At 45.0% G+C, this 19557-nt stretch overlaps 1 protein-coding gene and 1 long non-coding RNA gene across 26 annotated transcripts in view; one reads left to right on the plus strand and one right to left on the minus strand.

Annotated features, from left to right (window-relative positions):
- Positions 1-582: 582 nt before the first annotated feature.
- Positions 583-9561, minus strand: LOC138925127 (uncharacterized). The gene is made up of 3 exons (XR_011440916.1): positions 9045-9561; positions 5801-7400; positions 583-4115 (listed from the first exon to the last, which is right to left on the minus strand). It is a non-coding gene; the product is annotated as an uncharacterized lncRNA (long non-coding RNA).
- A 1708-nt stretch (positions 9562-11269) lies between these two features.
- Positions 11270-19557, plus strand: part of GLB1L3 (galactosidase beta 1 like 3) — a 74822-nt gene continuing 66534 nt past the window's right edge. For 4 of the 25 annotated variants that reach the window (XR_011440909.1, XR_011440912.1, XM_070273950.1 and 1 more), the window contains exons 1-5: positions 11272-11532; positions 12295-12426; positions 12593-12805; positions 18365-18433; positions 19060-19155. Coding sequence is in view for 20 of the 25 variants with exons in the window: in XM_070273950.1 (XP_070130051.1) it covers positions 11363-11532; positions 12295-12426; positions 12593-12805; positions 18365-18433; positions 19060-19155 (680 nt within the window). In the remaining 5 variants the exon portion in view is untranslated. Of the gene's footprint in view, positions 11533-12294; positions 12427-12589; positions 12806-18364; positions 18434-19059; positions 19156-19557 lie in introns of all 25 variants that reach the window. The other 21 variants (XM_070273939.1, XM_070273944.1, XM_070273947.1 and 18 more) reach the window with 17 other exon arrangements.

Genomic DNA, 19557 nt, shown 5'->3' on the forward strand with positions numbered 1-19557 from the left:
AAACTAAGAGCTGGTTCTTGGAGAAGATAAACAAAATCGACAAGCCCTTAGCCTGGCTCACTAACTAAAAAAGAGAGAAGGCTCAAATAAAATCATAGATGAAAGAGGAGAAATTACAATGGATACCACAGAAATATAAAAGAGTATAAGAGAATACCGTGAAAAGCTACTCACCAACAGACTGGATCCTAGAGAAATGGATAAATTCTTAGAATCATACAACCTCCCAAAACTGAATCAAGAGGAAATAGAGAATCTGAATAGACCAATCACAAGTAAAGAGATTGATAGCTACCAAAAATCTCCCAAAAACCAAAAGTCCAAGACCAGATGGCTTCCCCAATGAATTCTACCAAACATTCAAAGAAGACTTAATTCCTAGCCTCAAATTCTTCCAGAAGCTTGAAGAGGAGAGGAAGCTTCCTAACTCATTCTATGAGGCCAACATTACTCTGATACCAAAACCAGATGAGGACAACACAAAAAAAGAAAATTACAGGCCTATATCGCTGATGAACATAGATGCAAAAATCCTCAACAAAATATTAGCAAATCAAATACAATAATAGATTGAAAGGATCATACATGACAATCAAGGGGAATTTATTTCAGGGATGCAGGCATGGTTCAACATTCACAAATCAATCAATGTCATAAACCACATTGACAAAATGAAGAATAAAACTCACATTATCATCTCAATAGGTACAGAGAAAACATTTGTCAAGATCCAGCATCCATTTATGATAAAAACCCTCAATAAATGGGTATAGAAGGAAAGTACTTCAACATAATAAAGGCCATATAAGACAAACCCACGGCCAACATCATACTCAATGGCGAAAAACTGAAAGCCATTCCTCTGAGAACAGGAACAAGACAAGGATGCCCATTCTCACCACTCTTATTCAACACAGTACTAGAAGTTTTAGCCAGAGCTGTTAGGAAAGAAAAAGAAATAAAAGGAATCCAATTTTGAAAGGAAGAAGTGAAACTCTCACTATTTGTGGATGACATAATTTTACATATAGAAAACCCTGAAGAATCCACCAAAAATCTATTAGAAATAATCAACAAATACAGTAAAGTTGCAGATACAAAATCAACATACAAAACTCAGTTATATTTCTATGCACTAACAACAAACTAGCAGAAAGTGAAATCAAGAATACAACCCCATTTAAAATCACAACAAAAAAAATAAAATATCTAGGAATAAATTTAACCAAGAAGGTGAAAGACTTATACACTGAAAACTACATGACATTATTGAAAGAAATCAAAAAATATATAAAGAAATGGAAAGATATTCTAGGCTGATGGATTGGAAGAATAACCATAGTCAAACTGTCCATATTACCTAAGGCAATCTACAGATTCAATGCAATCCCAATCAGAATCCCAATGACATTCTGCACGGAAATAGAACAAGGAATCCTAAAATTTACATGGCACAACAAAAGACCTTGCATAGCCAAAGCAGTCCTGAGAAAAAAGAACAAAGCTGGAGGCATCACAATCCCTGACTTCAAAATATGCTACAAAGCTTTAGTAATCAAAACAGCATGGTACTGGCAGAAAAACAATACAAAGATCAGTGGAACAGAATTGAAAGTCCAGATGTAAAACCACACATCAATGGACAGCTAATCTTTGACAAAGGAGCCAAGAACATACAATGGAGAAAGGAAAATCCCTTCAATAACTGGCGTTGGGAAAACTGGACAGCCACATGCCAAAGAATGAAAGTAGACCACTATCTTGCACTCTACACAAAAATTAACTCCAAATGGATTAAAGACTTGAATGTAAGACCTGAAACCATAAAACTCCTGGAAGAAAATATAGGCAGTACACTTTTTGACATTGGTCTTAGCAGCATCTTTTTGAATATCATGTCTACTCAGGCAAGGGAAATAAAAGAAAAAATAAACAAATGAGACTACATCAGACTATGAAGCTTCTGCAAGGCAAAGGAAACCATAAAGAAAACAAAAAAGAACCCAACTGGGAGAAAATATTTGCAAATCATATCTCCAACAAGGGGTTAATTTCCAAAATATATAAAGAATTCATACTACTCAAAACAACAAAAAAACAAATAGTCTGATCAAAAAATGAGCAGAGAATATGAATAGACATTTTTCCAAAGAAGATATACAGATGGTCAAGAGGCATATGAAAAGATGTTCAGAATCGCTAATTATTAGGGAAATGCAAATCAAAACTACAATGAGGTAGCACTTTATACTTATCAGAATTGCTATAATTAACTAGACAAGAAATAGCAAATGTTGGAGATGATGTGGAGAAAAGGGAACCCTTATATATTGCTGGTGGGAATGAAAATTGATGCAGCCACTATGGAAAACAGTATGAAGAATTCTTAAAAAATTAAAAATAGAAATACTATATGACCCAGTTATCCCGTTACTGGGAATTTATGCAAAGAACTTGAAATCAGCAATACAAAGAGAGTCATGCACCTCTATGCTCATTGCAGCATTATTCACAATAGCCAAGACGTGAAAGCAACCCAAGTGCGCATTAACTGATGATTGGAAAAAGAAGGTGTGGTATATATAGGGGCTGGCCTGATGCCATAGTGATTGGGTTCGTGTTTGTGTGTTCGGATCCCAGGCGTGGACCTAGCACCACTCATCAAGCCATGCTGTGGCAGTGTCCCACATAAAATAGAGGAAGATTGGCATAGATGTTAGCTCAGTGACAATTTTCCTCAAGCAAAAAGAGGGGGATTGGCAATGGACATTAGCTCAGGGCCAATCTTCTTCACACACACAAAAATGTTATATATATATGCACAATGGGATAGTACTCAGCCACAAAAAAAGACAAAATCATGCCATTTGCCACAACATGGATGGACCTTGAGGGTATTACATTAAGTGAAATATGCGAGACAGAGAATGACAAACACCGTGTGATTTCACTCATATGTGGAAGATAAACGCATGAACAAAGAGAACAGATTACTGGTTACCAGAGGGGAAGGGGGTGTAGGAAGAGCGAAAGGGGTAAAGGCGCACATATGTACGGTGATAGATAAAAACTAGATTATTGGGGGTGAACAAAATGCAGTCTATACAAGAACTGATATGTAATAATGTACACCTGAAATTTATACAATGTTATAAACCAATAGGACCTCAATAAAATAATTTTATTTTATTTTATTTTTTTTTTTTGAGGAAGATTTGCCCTGAGCTAACTGCTGCCAATCCTACTCTTTTTTGCTGAGGAAAACTGGCTAACATCCTTGCCCATCTTCCTTTACTTTATATGTGGGACGCCTCCCACAGCATGGCTTGCCAAGCAGTGCCAGATCCGCACCTGGGATCCAAACGGGCAAACCCCTGGCCGCCGAAGCAGAACATGCACACTTAACCACTGTGCCACTGGGCCAGCCCAGATAAAATAATTTTAAAAACTATTAAATATGAAAGATCTGAAAGATGTGAAAATAATAATAATAGGAATGATAAAAGTAACCATGATAAACAAAAAGATGCTCCATATCATATGTCATCAGGAAAACGCAGGTTAAGACATTAGTGAGAAACTACTACATATCTATTAGAATGGAGAAAATCCAGAACGTGCACAATACCAAATGCTGGCAAGCAGGTTGAGCTTGAAGAAGAATAAGAGTAAGAATTCTCGTACATTGCTGGTAGGAGTGAAAAATGATGCAGCCATTTTGGAAGACAGTTTGGAGGTTTCTTACAAAACTAAACATACTCTGACCATATGACCCAGCAATCAAGCTTCTTGGTGTTTACCCATGGTACTGAGCAATGGGCTCTCTCTGCTCACTGTCATCTGAGCCAACTAATCACAATGAGTAAGGGATGGAGAAAGGAAGTGTAGTTAGATTAGCTGGCTAGTCAGAAGGTGGGTGACTAATGCCTCAAAAACCTATCTTCAAGGATTACAGAATCTTGAGGCAGTCATATAGGGAAAATGGGCAGTGAGGAGGGGATCCGGGGATGTTGGTCTCCAGGCATGACGGGCTCCCGGCATCACATTGTTCCATTCTTCTGTCAGCTGGGATGGATACCTTGTAGGTGTGTTTCCTGCCTGCGGTCAGCCTGTTCCTGGAGAGAAAGTCATAGAATAAAGTTTTAATTTATCAAGGTATTAGGGAGTGCATGCGTAAGCGGAGGCCATAAATCAGGAGAACATGTGAATTTTTTAAAGTATGTGCAGAGCAGTGAGTAGTCACACAGAGAAGGGGTTGGGGACATTTAGCAAAACAAGATGGCCTCACTTTTGCTCACCTACAATTTCCCCCGTCAGTAGTAACCCATAATCTTATGGTCAAGGGGGAGATAGGGCATTGTAATTCCTCTAGCTGCTTCCTGCTGAATCAGGGCGTTGTAGGGGGACTATCGCACGGAAAAGAGTTACTTTCCTTTTGAATTAGAAGAAGGGTTAGATAGATTAGATCAAAGGGTTTTTTTAAGGACATATTTTAGTTCTCCAAGGGGTTCCACCACCCACATTCCCATCGATACATGTGGGATACTTTTCTGTGATTTGGGGGCTGCCTGATCCAGGAGTGATGTATGCAGGGTTTCACACCTACAAGCTTTACGGATGAATGAATGGTGAGAAGACTCTCAAAGGGGCCCGTCCATTTGAGTGACAACTGGTTTTTGGGTCCCTGATCTTTCCAAGTTTTTAGCAAAACATGATCACCAGGTCGGAAGGTGTGTAGAGGGACATCAGATGGATATGCAGACCTATGAGGAGCAGACTCAAGGACAGAAGTTAGTACAGAGCTTAATGATTTAACATAATAAGCAATCATGACATTCCTTAAAACGTCCAGAGATTCAGTCCTGGGGGTAGATGCCTGAAAGGGTCTCCCATATAGAATTTTGAAAAGACTCAATTTGAGTCCACTTTGGGCAGCTACTCTAACCCGTAGCAGGGCAAGGGGCAGTGCCTTACCCCAAGTTAGTTGTGTTTCCTGACAGATTTTGAGAGATTCATTTTCTCTGTCTTTCCAGTTGATTGAGGTCTGCAAGCTGAGCATAGTAGCCATCGGATGCCTAAGCTTTTGGACACCTGCTGGGTTATTTGGGAGATAAAGGCTGGTCCATTATCACCCTGAAAGGTATTAGGCAGACCAAACCCAGGGATGATTTTTTTAGCAACATGCGAGTGAGTTTTGATGCTTTCTCAGTCTGAGTGGGAAAGGCTTCTACCCGCCCAGAGGTGTCCACAAACACTAATAGAAACCTAGAATTCCCAGTTGCCCAGGGCATCTGGGTAAAGTCTATTGCTAGTCTTCAGTAGGCCAATTTCCTTTATGTTGGGTGCCCAGATGCGGGGGACTGGAAGCAGTCTTGGGGCTGTGTTTTCCACAGATTATGCAATTTTTAGTCACCTGTTGTATAGTCCTTTGTAGGTGGGGCCTATGATGTACTTCTGGACCCATTAGATTTTCCCTCTGGTGGCCAGGGCAGTGCATGATAGCTACCTAAGCAGGTCCATTAATAACACCAAGCAGTTTTAAGGTTTTAGGGCCATGTCTGATTTCTGTTCTTTCCTGCTGTTAAGAATCCCCTTTCTTTCCAGATTGCCCCATGAGCATGAACTACAGCAAAGGCATAACAGGAATCTGTGTACATATTTACTCTTTTCCCTTGACCTGGATGTAGAGCCCAAGTGAGGGTGACGATCTCCACCTTTTGAGCCAATGTCCCTGGGGCTACGGCTTTGGCCTCTAAAGTCTCTTGTAAAGTTATGACCATGTACCCCATGCGTCTCTTACCTTGACCCATGAAGCTGCTGCCATCTGTGAAGACTTGCAAGTCTTGTTTCCTCCAGCAAACAGTCCAAGAAATCAGGCAGCTAGAATACACTGTCTCGATAACTTGCAGGCAGTTGTGTCCTAAGGCTTCTGATGTCTTGTTAGGGAGTAAGGTGGCTGGGTTTAGGATACTTGCATCTGTACATTTGGATTGTCCAAAAGGATGGCTTGGCATTTGCCCATCCTTCCTGCAGTGAGCCAGTGTCCTCCTTTTTGTTCTAATAATGTGAGTACTTGATGTGGCACACATACCATGGTGGGTTGGCCCAGGGTGAATTTTTCAGCTTCCTGCAGGATGTCACAAGTAGCAGCCACTGCCCTGAGGCTGTGGGGCCAGTCTTTACTGGTCTCATCCAATTGCTTGGAAAAATAAGCCATTGGCTGGGGAGTCATGCCCAGTTTTTGAGTTAAAACCCCCAAGCTTATTCCCTGCCTTTCACATGCATATAGGTTGAAGGGCTTGTCCAAGTTAGGAAGTCCCAAGGCTGGGGCTGAAATTGTTTGTCTTGATGGTATCAAAGGCCTCCTGACATTCCTTTGTCCATTCTCGTGGCTCCTGGTCTAGCCCGGTTAGAGCCTCATAGAAGGGCTTTACTCTGAGGCCATAGCTAGGAATTCAGATCCGACAGAAACCAGCCCTGCCCAAGAATCCTTGTAGCTGTGGCCAAGCGGTGGGAGGGCTCAGACACACTAGCTTTCTCTCAGTCTGGCAGCAGTTCCCTTTGGCCTTTTGATAAGGTAAACCCTAAGTATGTAACTTTTTGTTTGCATATCTGTGCTCTCTTTTGTGAGATCTTATACCCACATTCAGCCAAAGGATTCAAGGTCTTTATTGTGTTGGCCAGGCACTGCTCATAAGTGGGGCTCGCTATCAGCAAGTCATCCACACACTGTAACAGCAATCCTTCTCGTAATTGCTCAGGTGGCTCAGGTCTTTAGCTAGGGCCTCCCCAAATAGCATAGGGGAGTCTTTAAAGCCCTGAGGGAGCAAGGTCCAACAATATTGTTGTGTGGCCTGAGTATTTGCGTCATGCCATTCAAAGGCAAAAAGTGATTGCCATTCTTCTGTGAGTGGTATGCAGAAGAATGCATCATTTAAGGCCAAAACTGAAAATCAGCCGTATTCACCTGGAACATTGGTTAGCAAGGTGTAAGGGCTGGGCACCACAGGATGCAGGTCCTGAACCACCTCATTTATGGCACAAAGGTCCTGAACAAACCGATATTCCTCTGAATTAGGTTTCTTGACTGGGAGAATAGGAGTTTTGTATAGCGACTGGCAAGGTCTGATTAATCCTGCCTTCAGGAATTTCTGCAGCACTGGCTGAATGCCCTTCTGAGCCTCCTGTTTTAGCAGATATTGTTTCAGGCTAGGCTTTATCTTTTGGGTTTTCAAGGGTCTATGTATTGGCTGGACATTCTGTGTTTTCCCAGGCTTCCCATCTGCTCACACGTCCGGTCTCACCTCCTTGAAGATCTCCAGTGGCAGTGGGTTTGGTGGTGGTATTTGAACACCTAGGGGGGCCATCTGGAACCAGCAGCACTTGCACCTCTGGCTGGCCTAGAGTAAAAGTCACTTGAGCATTCAGTTTACACAGAAAGTTTCATCCCAGGAGGAGAACAGAGCATTCAAGCATATAAAATCTTTCTAATTAAAAGATTCAAGGTAGAGAAAGGAGAGTGCATCCAAATGAAGCTGGCCAGTCGCCCGTGTCCATTTATGTCTATGCGATATTGTCACAGTGGAAATTGCCCTGTTCCGGGAAGGCCCCCTGACCAAACTGTGTCCCTTGCCAGGTTCGAGAAGGAGAGAATCCTTCTCTTAGACCCAGCAATCCCTCAGGCATTTTCTGTTGGGTGAGCAGTGGACCTGGAAAAGGGAGAGGAGGCGGAGGAGCCAGGGGACTCCTTGGTCCATTGATCTAGATATAACAGCATACAGGCTTGAACATTAGGAGTTTTGGTTTTTTTTTAAAGATTGGCACCTGACCTAATATCTGTTGTCAATCTTTTTTTTTTCCTTCTTCTTCTCCCCAAAGCCCCCCGGTACATAGTTGTATATTCTAGTTGTGAGTGCCTCTGGTTGTGCTATGTGGTTCACTGCCTCAGCATGCCTGATGAGCGGTGCCACGTCTGCGCCCAGGATCCGAACCCATGAAATCCTGGGCCACCAAAGCAGAGCATGTGAACATAACCACTCGGCCACAGGGTCAGCCCCTAGGAGATTTTATCTTTTTTTTTCCTTCTTTCAGAACAGTTCTAGCTGCCAGATGGTATCATAATTGGGTGACCTATTGGGGCCGCTTTTCTCCTGAGCCCAGGGTTCAGTGGGGCCAGGCTACATTACAGTAAAAGATCATCCTTTTCTTTGTCATGGGCTCACAACTGAAATCAGCCCAATTGGCCAGCATGCACCCTGGCTGGACTCTTTTTTTTTTTTCTTGGAATGGACAGGGTAGCTCTCCTGGTGGTCGTTTGTGTCTGACAGTTTACAAACCCGGAGCAGGGTGCAGGGGTTGAGTCGAGGCGTCCGTATCACTACAGGACTTAGCCAAATCCCATCCGTCTGGGCACACAGTTCTTGCTAAATCAGCCAAGGAGACAAGAGGTACTGGCTTCAGGCGGGGTAAACATCTAATTTCCCAACACTGGAATAGGCGGTCAGGCGCCTGGCACAAAGATGTTTAGATCTTCTATTTCGCGGGAAGTCCAAATCCAGCTTACTTTAAGCCTAAACCTGACTTTTACACAATGACAGCAAAGATCATGCCAGACTAGACAGACTAAGCGTGGGAAAGGTGGTCAGGCCACGCTCTCACGCCTTCCTCCTAGGGGTTAGCACACAAACAGTGGTGCCCGCACTGAAGTGTACAATTCTAGCTTGACACTTGACAGAAAAGGTCACAAACTTCGAGTCCCCACAGATGATGTAACAAGCACTGGAAGTATGTTGTGAGATTCTGACAGAGAGAAAAACTGGCAAACAGACTGGTGGAACAACACACACACTCAGGAGAACAGACCATACTGGTGTGCGCACCACAGAAAAACCAGAGACTAGTCTTCCGTATGATATACTAGGCAGTCTGTACTTCCTCTATCCCTAAACAACGGTGCCTAAACCAGACGGGCGTTGGCCTGATCAAGGCACCCAGAGAAGGGAAAAGGAATATGGTACCCAGGAGGTACACCCCAGATGACTCACCTAGCTGCAGATGCAAGCTCCTCAGCTCACGATCCAGTCCTTCGTTTCCCGATCACTGAAGCATTGGAGGCAGTCGCCAAATGAGGAAACCACAAGGGGAGTTCCCCAGGTGGAAAAGCGGCAGCTGCAGGAAAGAATCCCCAGACAGCCTCCTCCAAGTCGACTGGCCATGGGCAGAGGCTGTGGTCCCATCTGGGTTGCAGCAACTTGATACTGAGCAATGGGCTTGCTCTGCTCACTGTGATCTGAGCCAATTAATCACAAAGAGTTAGAGATTGAGAAAGGAAGTTTAATTAGATTAGCCAGTTAATTGGAAGATAGGGGACTAATGTCTCAAAAATCCATCTTCCAGGATTACAGAATCTTGAGGCAGTCATATAGAGAAGATGGGCAGTGAGGAGGCGATCCAGGAATGTTGGTCTCCAGGCACGACGGGCTCCAGGACTCATGCGCCATTCTTCTGTCAGCTGGGATGGGTACCTTGTAGGTGTGTTTCCCGCCTGTGGTCAGCTTGCTCCTGGAGAGAAACTCATAGAACAAAGTTTTAATTTATCAAGGTATCAGGGAGTACATACGTAGGAGGAGGCCACAAATCAGACGAGCATATGAATGTTTTAAAGTACGTGCATAGCAGCGGGTAGTCAAACAGAGGAGGGGCTGGGGCCAGCTCACTTACACCCACACGAGTCAAAAGCTTATTTCCACACAAAAATTGCCAAAACTTAGAAGCAACCAAGATGTCCTTTAGTAGATGAATGGAGAAATAAACTAGTATATGCAGACAATGGATTATTCGTCACCAAAAAGAAATGAGCTATCAAGCCATGAAAAGACAGGGAGGAACTTAAGGCATATGACTAAGTGAGAGAAGCCAATCTGAGCAGGCGACATATTATATGGTTCCAACTATATGACATTCCGGAAAAGACAAAACTATGGAGGCAATAAAAAGATCAGTGGTTGCCAGGGGGATGGGTTTGAAAGAGGTGAATGGGTACTATCCCAGGGGATTTTGGGGCAGTGAAAACACTCCGTACGATATTATAATGGTGGATATATAGCATCATACATTTGTCCACATCCATGGAATTTACAGCACCAAGAGTGAACGCTGTGTAAACTATGGACTTTGGTGATTATGAGGTGTCAATGCAGGTTCATCCCTGGTAACAAATGTACCATTCTAGTGAGTGATGTTCACAGAGGGGAGGCTGTGCATGTGCATGTGCAGGGGTTATATGAGAAATCTCTGCACCTTCCTCTTAATTTTATTATAAACCTAAAAATGCTCAAAGAGAAGAGATCAGAAGATTTCTCTTTTCATCACAGGGACTTCAAATCCAGCATGGCCAAAACTGGGTTCAACACTCTTGTCTCTATTCAAACCTCTATCATTTCCCGTGTTTCTGATCTCAGTAAAGGTCACCCCCATCTACCCAAGTCACTTAAGCCTGAAACATGGTCGTCATCCCAGACTCCTTTCTCTGTATCACCTGCCACATCCAATCAATTACCAAGAGCTACCAACTTTACTTCACAACATTTTCTTAAATCCACTCCCTCTTCCTGCTTACTGTTACCACCAAGAGAAACACAAGAGCCCTCGTCCCCGGGGGACCGGGTCTATTGGGATGACTTGTCTGTTCCCATCCAGCCTCCAGCCTGTGGCCAAGTAATCTCCATACAACCCTTTGCTGATGTAGTTCCTGCTTGAAATCTCTGGAAAGAGACTTAGCTGCTGGACGTGGCATCCACAGCCCTCCCTGCCCTGCCTCCTCCCGATCTGATGTCTCCAGCCCCGTCTCCTGCTACTTTATAAGCAAAGAATTCCAAGCTAGTTTCTTACACACATTAAGTCATTACTTTTAAGCTATTCCCACTGATAGGAACAGCATTCCCACTTTCCTTCGCTCTGATAGTTCACACTCATTTACCAACTCAGTTTGAGAAAACTCCTCCTCCAGGGTCGCCTGTGCGTCGTCGTCACACCCTGTGGAGCCTTTATTTTAGCACTTACTCATCGTACTGAAACTATTTTCCTGCGTGTACACCACATCTATTAGTCCAGAAGCGCCGTCTGGTACCAAAGGGCCACTCGTTAAAGTGGTTGAACCCGTGGAATCAAAACTTCCCAGCTCTCGGGTAGATTGAATTGTCCTCCTCCTTGCCTCCCCCTCTGCTCCGCCTTTCTGCCTTTCTGTCCCAATTGGCTGGTGATACGCAGTTTAGGAAAATCAAGGTCAGGGTGATAACCCAAGACTCGACCGCCTTACTCCCCCCAGCTGAAGGTCATCTGAGCAGACAGGTGGGCGGACACCATGTGTCGCAGGCCCGGCTCAGTCCCTCTTGCAGCCCAGAGCCCGAGACCTTCTCCTTGGCGCTGCCCGGCAGGCCCCGGCTGCGTCCCCAGGCTGCCGAGAGGCGGCGGGAGCAGCGCCCGACCTCCGCTCCTGCAGCCCGTGGGGATGGCTTCCCGGCCGCGCTCCAGGTGAGCCTCCCCGCTGTCCCGGGGCCGCGCCAGGCCGCAGCCCATCCCGCCCTTGCAGGCGGGGGCGCCCCTCTCGCCCCATCCCAGGTTCTCCGTCACGAAGCGCTCTTCCCGGGGAGCCTCCTGGACCTCCCTCCGCGTCTGTCAGTCAGCCAGTCAGGCGCAGGCACTTATTGCGCTGGCCCCTGGGGACGTTACGGGAGGGCAAGGGCCCCTTTAGGTTGGGATGCCTTTCTGGGCCCTCAAACCTGCCCAAGACTCTCCTTATCAACTCGCCTTTCAAGCCTTCTCTCCTCCGCTCTTTCTTCTGCCCGTACCTGGGTTACCGCGCCCTGCTGAGGATCTATCCATTTTCCAGATGGAAGAAAATCAGTGTGGACGCTGACAAAGGGCTCCAGGTCCCAGGCACTGTCCTTCCTGAACTTGGTGGATGAAGCGCTCCCGTCTCTCACTGAGCCCCTTACCCCTCCTCTATCCTTTCCCAGGACCCCCTGCCCTGGGGCCCAGCCCTGTCCTGCTGCTGGCTTCAGGCTCCTGGGGCTGAAAGTCTATCGGCATCTTTCTGCCCTGACTGAGGTGGACTGTGGGGCCGCCCTGGGTGTGCAGGGGCCTTCCTGGCCGTTAGGCCAGCCTAGGGGCGCTGCCGGTGAGGAGCCCGCCGGACCCCTTGCTCCAGTCTGCCTCTAGAGCAGCTTTCCAGCCCTTGTAGCTTGAGAAGGCCGATGCTTTCCCCTTGTCATTGTCATTTCTTTCTCTTTTCAGCCCGTGTCTCTTCTGGAAAAGAATCCTGTGCATCTTTTTCCTACCATGTATCTTATCAGGTTTTTCTCCTCGAGTGAAACATAAAAAGAATCTCTTATCTGGAAAAGCGCAGCCTCAGCTATCCCAGTACAGGTTTGCCTGAGTGGGGAGAGGGGAGCTTTCTCTCCTTTCTTGGAGAAAATAACATCAGAAGCATGCACAAAGCACGTCCTGCTAACAATAACTTCTTCTTCTGCTAAGGCTTCAACAGTCGCTCCTCTTTCCGTTTCTCTCTCTCAGTCTCTCGCTATCTCAGCAGGTTTATTTGGTCTCGTCTGACCCCTCTGGAGCTGAGGAACCGATCCATGGGACTGCAGACTGAAAGCAGAGTTGGGAGTAATCCGTACTTCACACTGGAGGGTCACAAGTTCCTGATCTTCGGGGGCTCCATCCACTATTTCCGCGTGCCCAGGGAGTACTGGAGGGACCGCCTCCTGAAGCTGAAGGCCTGTGGCTTCAACACTGTCACCACGTGAGTGCTGGCCCCTCGCCCTATGTGGCCTTGATACCTATGGGGCTCCTAACACCTGCCTCCCGGCTCAGAGCCTCTGGTTTGGGAACCTGGCCTGAGGGTTGCCCTGTGAACAGTCATTCCAACATGCGCCCATTACGCTTAAGTGCCACTTGCATCTCAGACTCAGTGTGCTGTGGTCGAAGCCTTGGACAAAGGTCAATGGGGGAAATGTAAAAGGAGTGAGTGATCTCCTCAGGAGTCTCTCTCAAGGGAGAGTTATTGGGTCCCTCAGAGCACCCAGTTTACTGACGATGCTTAAAGTATGCTTGCACATAAATACGTGGTGTCTTTAAAATAATTCTTATTTGTGTAAATGGAGATGAACGCGTAGATGCATAGTAGCAGTGTCAAAAAATGAGCAAGTCGGGAAATACCAGAATCACTAACGTGAGGTTTAGTGGTATAAAGGGAATGATTACAGCAGCTCGATGATTAAGGGGGTCTTCAGGCCCAGCTCTGCCTCCAGCCACCGCGTCTCAGGGCCCTGGTGTAAATGGGCAGAACAGTAATTGCTTCATAAGGTTGTGTTGATGATTAAATGAGATAAGACCTTTATCTTATTTATGTGAAAAATGCCTATCACAATGCCTGGCATGTATATACTCAATTATGGTGGCAAAAAGAAATACAAACCCAGTTTAGTGAATCAGAAGAATTTAAATATAAATTTAACATGATAAATTTAGCATGATATCTAACATGATTACGTGTATAGGGACAAAAGGTAACATGTATCTGGGGTGTGCTGATGGCCAGGCATTTTCTAAGCATGTTCACAAAGTCACTTAGTCCTCACCGACGTGCTGTGAGATGGCTGGTATGATGCCCGCCCTGCCTGTGGGTGAAGAGACAGAGTACAGCAGGCTTCATGAGTGTGGTCAGGGTAAGCGTCTCCTCCCAGCATCCTCTCCAGGCCTGACCATGCAGTTGTGACCGAGGATGCTACCCGAGGCACACATGGAGCCAAGGCTCCTGCCTGTTCACAGACTCAGCACTTAAAAACTGGGCGCAAAGCAAAAACCATATTTGAATTATCAACAGTGGAGTTCCTTTCATAACAGACCTACTTCCAGAAAAGTCTTAAAACTCAAAAAACTGGGAGTCAATTAAGGGTTGGGTTGAAGGGTGAGCCCAAAGAAAAAATTCTGTGGAAGGCTACACTGTAGAAGTGGATTGTAAAAGGGGGTGTGGTTAACTTCATGGGAGCCGTCTTGCTGGAGGTGAGAGGAAAGGTGGGGAAGCCCAGCCTTCATAGAACAATCGTGCTGGTGCCAGAGCACAGCAATGCTGATTTCAGTATGTCCTCCACGGTAAAGGAAGAGAACCAATTTTAGTTATTCAGTGAAAAGGTATGTGGTATTACACACGGCCAGGCATGGTCCAAACCTGGAAATTTTAATTCACTTTGTCCCTACAGCAATCTTGTGTGGTGAGGAGTGTTGTCACTGTCTTTTGTAGGTGAGAAAACTCAAGTGAAGGGAGCCGAGGGCCGTTTCCCAGAGTCACACAGTTGGTGGCAGCAGCGCTGTGCTTGAATCCAGTCAGGCTCCAGGGTCTAGCTGCTAAACAGCTCAGTGCCTTTCGTGCTTGAGGACTTTGCTTACAGACTGAGAATTACGTTCACGGCACTTTGCAACCCTTGTTGTAGAGTCTTGTTGTGAAGTCCAAGTGCCCTTTGCACGGCATTTTATCATTTCAGAGTTCAGAATATATTTTTCTGTTTCTTGATGAGATGTTTGTTACCAGCGATTAGAAAGGTCTGTTGTTTTCAGGTCAAGCTGTGGGATTTTATTAGTTAATGTCAGGAGACAGTAAAGGCAGTCCTGAGAAGCTCAAGCTTACAGTATAGTTAAGCAGGAGTGGAAGAATGTCAGCAAAATTCTATGGGGCGTGTAATGTAACCTTTTACATCTGTAACTATCTTGAATATGTAATCCCAAAATATTTAAGTTCCCTTTCCTTTCTGGGTGAATTCTACATTGCTTGTTATGGATTATACTTAAAGTATATTGACTTTTAAAAAAAGAGAGAACCACTGGATGTCCTCACATGCCTGCACCCTGACCAGCCATACAGCGGCCGGGGGGTAATGCGCAGTGAATCAGAAGGGGAGCCCTTCCCTCCTGGATGGCCCTCCACCGCCCCCTGGCGGCAAAGCCAAGCGTCGTACTCGCTGTGAAGGAGAAGGCGCCCCAAGGGCCCGGTGGGTGCATCGCTGCAGAGCTGAGACTCACGGGTGGATTTGAAGCTGACAGGCAGCAATGGATCATTGTCTTATCTAATGTGCAAAGAGTTTAATCATAAACAATTGTTAAGTTTTACGGAGAGCCTTTTCTACATCTATTGAAGGGAGTATGTGGTTTTCCTACACTCTTCTGTTAAAGCAGTGAATTGCATTGACATTTTTCTCACATTCCACAACCCAAGCCCTGAGATAAATGCCGTCCCGTTATGAGAAGTGCACACGTGCACACTCATGTGCACACACACACACAGGTTGCTAGACTTGATTTGCTAGTGTTTTATTTCAGATAAGTATATTTATGATTATAACTGAAATTGATTTAAAATTTTATTTCTGTTAGTGTCTTGTCCAGTTTTGATATCAATCTTATAGTAAACTCATTGTCAACTGAAATAAAGAGTCTGGGCAAAGGTGAAAGGAAGGAGTTTATTCGATAATCAAAGTGAGGAACTTGAGTCCAGGGAAACGGCCCAGCAGTGTTCTGAGGAACTGCTCCGAGGCCGCAGGTCTGAAGCAGTTTACATACCTTTGAGCAGGGCAGGAGAAGGCTAACATCTAACAGTCATCTACTGCAAGGGTAGCAGGAACTTTCTGGTTATACATCAAACAAGGCTTGTAATGTTGGTGTTATCTACGTGTGAGGGAGGCAAGGAGCAGGGCCATTGCTTTTCCCCTCAATCTCTAAGAAATGCAGCCTGGAAAGGTGAGTGTGAGGGCCCCACTGTCTCCTCCTGTTGCTTATCCATCCTGCTGGCATCTTCAGTCATGAGAGGGGACGCTGCAAGGCCATTTAGACACGGGCTTACGAGGCTGCGCGGCTGCCTCACAGCACGGCGCTGGTTTCTGGACTGACTTTAAGCCTATGCAGCTTGCTTGTTAGATTCACCTGTTAGACCAGGGAGAGGGGGCCCAGCTCATTCGTATCATCAAGTGACTACGTCCTCTTTGTCTATTCACTGTAAATATTTTGCAAAAGAGTTATCTTTACCCTGAACATTTCTTAAAATTCACCTGTAAAACTCAGTGACTACTGTCTTTTCTGGTTGTGAGGTGCAGATGTTGGGGACAACATAACTTTCTTGAATGATTGTTGTTTAACTCACATTTTCTGTTGCTTCTAGAGTATGTCCTATTTTTATTCTGTAGTTTTTCTTATTTTTCATTTCCTTTCTTCTTTTGGATTGACTGAGACTTTAAAAAATTCTCCTCTCTTTCTTGGAAGTTATATATCATATTGTGTATTTGGACCTTTTTGTACTCAATTTTGTCTAAGTTTTACTCTTTTTGAAGAACCAGCTTGTCGCTTTATTAATCTTCTCTATGTCTTTGTTTTCTATTTCACGATTTCTTAGTTGTGTATAATTTCCTTTCTTCCACTTTATTCGATTTTGTACCTTTTCCTCCTCCCCTCCTTCTCTTCTTGTCTCCTGAGTTGAATATTTAGCTCATTTTCTTTCCAGGATTTTATGTTTTCTACTATATTTATTCAGGAACATGAGTGTATCTCTAAGTATTGCTTTGGTTATATAGCCCATAAATTTTGCTATATAGTACTTTGAAAGTCATTTCGTTTCAAATATTTCACTATTTGGGTATCTGCTTTCTGTTATAGTTATTTTTTATTTTACTTTTTACTATTTTAAAAGTGTAATTTTCAGGGCCGGCTCCATGGCCGAGTGGTTAAGTTTGCACATTCCGCTGCAGCGGCCCAGGGTTCGGATCCTGGGCGCGGACATGGCACCACTCGTCAGGCCACGTTGAGGCGGCGACCCACATCCCACGACTAGAAGAACCTGCAACTAAGATATACAACTATGTACAGGGGGGTTTGGGGCAGATAAAGCAGAAAAACAAACAAACAAACAAATTGGCAACAGTTGTTAGCCCAGGTGCCAATCTTTAAAAAAAAAAAGTGTAATTTTCTAATTTAAATTGCATTTATCTTGGGATAACAGACTATGTGGTGTAGATTTTTGGAATTTGTTGAGGTTTATTTTGTATTTTACAAGTGTTCCACGTGGTTTTTAAGAATGTATATGCTCCATCTGTTGGCTCCTGAGTTCTCTATGTATTTATTAGATCCAGCCTTTTAATTTGGTGTTCAAATCTATTTCCTTACAATTTTTTGCTGTTATTATCTTTGTTTCTTAGCGGAGTATTTTAAATCTTCTCACTATGACTGTGGATTTATCCATTTCTTCTCTGATTCAGTAAACTTCTCTTTTACTTGAAGCTGTGTTATTAAGAGCATAGAAGGCCATGATTATTATATTGTCTTGATGGATCATTCCTTTTATTATTAATGTCTCTCTTAATATCTGTGAGAGTATTTTTTTGCCTTAAAATTCATTTTGCCTACTATTTAAGATTGCTAAAATAATTTTGCCTCATCTATATCTTTTTCCATTGTGTTTTCAACTTTTTTCAGCAATTTTCTTTAAAGTAAGTCACTTGTAAGCATAAGCATCATTTAGCAAAATGTTTTCATTCTATTCTCTCAGTGTGGAAGTATAAACTTTACCATGCATGTTTAAAGTTTTTAGCAAACCAACTTTTCATTTCTCCTTGCAACAAAAGATCTTGAAATACAGTCAGTTCTGCCATAATGCTACATACGCATTCTTAAAAATCTCCACACTGTGCAAAACTGTGTAATAAGAACTATAGGGCTTATGAGAAATATGAGATTAGGGGCACGTCACGCAAAAACCTTGTTGTTGACATGCAAGAAGGATAGTCACCTAATAACAATAGCACCTAATAAACATTTTACGCATGTCCCTTTGGCCCTACATACTCAGCCCTGTCGGGGAGGTCCCTGGTGGGGTCCTTCTTGGTAAGACCTGAAGGTGGCACCTTCCTTTGCTGTGTCTCTATTATCCTCATAGAAACTCCTCCTCTATTCTTATTTTGATCAATTCTTAGCAATAATTTCTTCAACATGTGTAGACATTTGTGGGTATTTTTCCCTTTTCTTTATATTTTTTTAATAGGTTTTACAAAGAATGGAGTGGTGAGTAGAATGATATATCTGTAAACCCAAAGAATCTAGAGTAGGATTAATGGCAGCTTGGACTACAGTTGGGTAATAGAGAAAGGAATTATTGAAAATAATCATTGCTCATGTAATAAAGGGTTAATTGCCATTGGAAACTTCAGCTTATTCCAAAATAGAGCTATCCCAAGTTTTGACATGGGTTTGGGATTGACCTAGGAATTTAGAGGAAAGAAATAAGAAGATGCTTATTGTACTTCCCTCTTCCCTATTACAGCTATGTTCCATGGAACCTCCATGAGCCAGAAAGAGGCAGATTTGACTTCTCTGGGAACCTGGACCTGGAGTACGTGCTGTTGCTGCTTCTGTGACCTGGCCCGGGGTGGGAGGCAGAGAAGTGGCTCCTTGGGTTGGTTAGGAGCCATGGGGGCATCTGGCTCTGCTTGAGAGCCAGAGAGACTGGGCTCTTGGGCCTTGTTCTCAGGACAGTGGGAAAGGCTCTGCAGCCAGCACCTAGACACTCTGCAGCTGTGAACCTGTTACCCCCAGGGGTCTCGGCCTGCTTCTTCCGAGCCAGACCTCTCACTGCCTCCCAGAGGTGCCTAATCCCAGGTGTCAGCCCCGCTGTGCAGTGTGGCCCAGCCCCCAGGACTGGGGAAGGGGTTGCCCCCTTAGGGTAGCAAGGCCGTTGGGGTCAGGTTCCCTGGTGGCCTCCCCTGCACCCTGTGTGATGCCCTCCTCCTCATGTCCCCACTGGGCCTGTGCAGACGTCCTAGGCTGGGAGCTGGCTGGGAATCCTGCTCTGCTGGGGCCGGGGCTGCGGCCTCTCTTCCCTCACCCGTCTCCCCACTTGGAGAGGAAGGCAAGCGAGGGAGAGGTGGGCAGTTGCGCCACCGTGGGCTGTGATGTGTGCTGGGCTCCTCCTCAGCCTGCGTCTGAGGCCGTGAGAGCTGCTGACGTTGACCTCCCTAGGGCCTTTGTCCTGACTGCTGCGGAGATCGGGCTGTGGGTGATTCTGCGTCCAGGTCCCTACATCTGCAGCGAGATTGACCTCGGGGGCTTGCCCAGGTGAGCCGGCTGAGTCCAGCATTGCAGTTGTAGTAGTTTGCTTTACTAAGAGTAAAGTTCAGTCTCCTAGTAGTGAGCCTGTGTGCTGTGTTTCACACCATGTTGTGTGTTCTATACACATTGTCTCAGGCACTGCTGTAGTGAGGGATAGGGACTATCTTAGTCCCCATTTTACGGATGAAGGACTGGAGACTTTGATCCTGGTGCTTTGGGCTTGTGGCCAAGAGTGCGTGTGGGGGAGTTCAGGGGGACACGTCAGGATAGTCATACCCTTCTTGCCCCACAGCAGGGCGGGGTCCCCCTCTGTCCTCCTGAAGTGGGAGGAACAGGAAGGGAACCTTAGAGAGTGGAAGGGAGGGTTCTGACAACTTCTGGGCTTGTTCTCCTTTTTCTGACTTCTGG

Source organism: Equus caballus, chromosome 7 (assembly GCF_041296265.1).
Source record: "Equus caballus isolate H_3958 breed thoroughbred chromosome 7, TB-T2T, whole genome shotgun sequence".
NCBI classification, from domain to species: domain Eukaryota; kingdom Metazoa; phylum Chordata; class Mammalia; order Perissodactyla; family Equidae; genus Equus; species Equus caballus.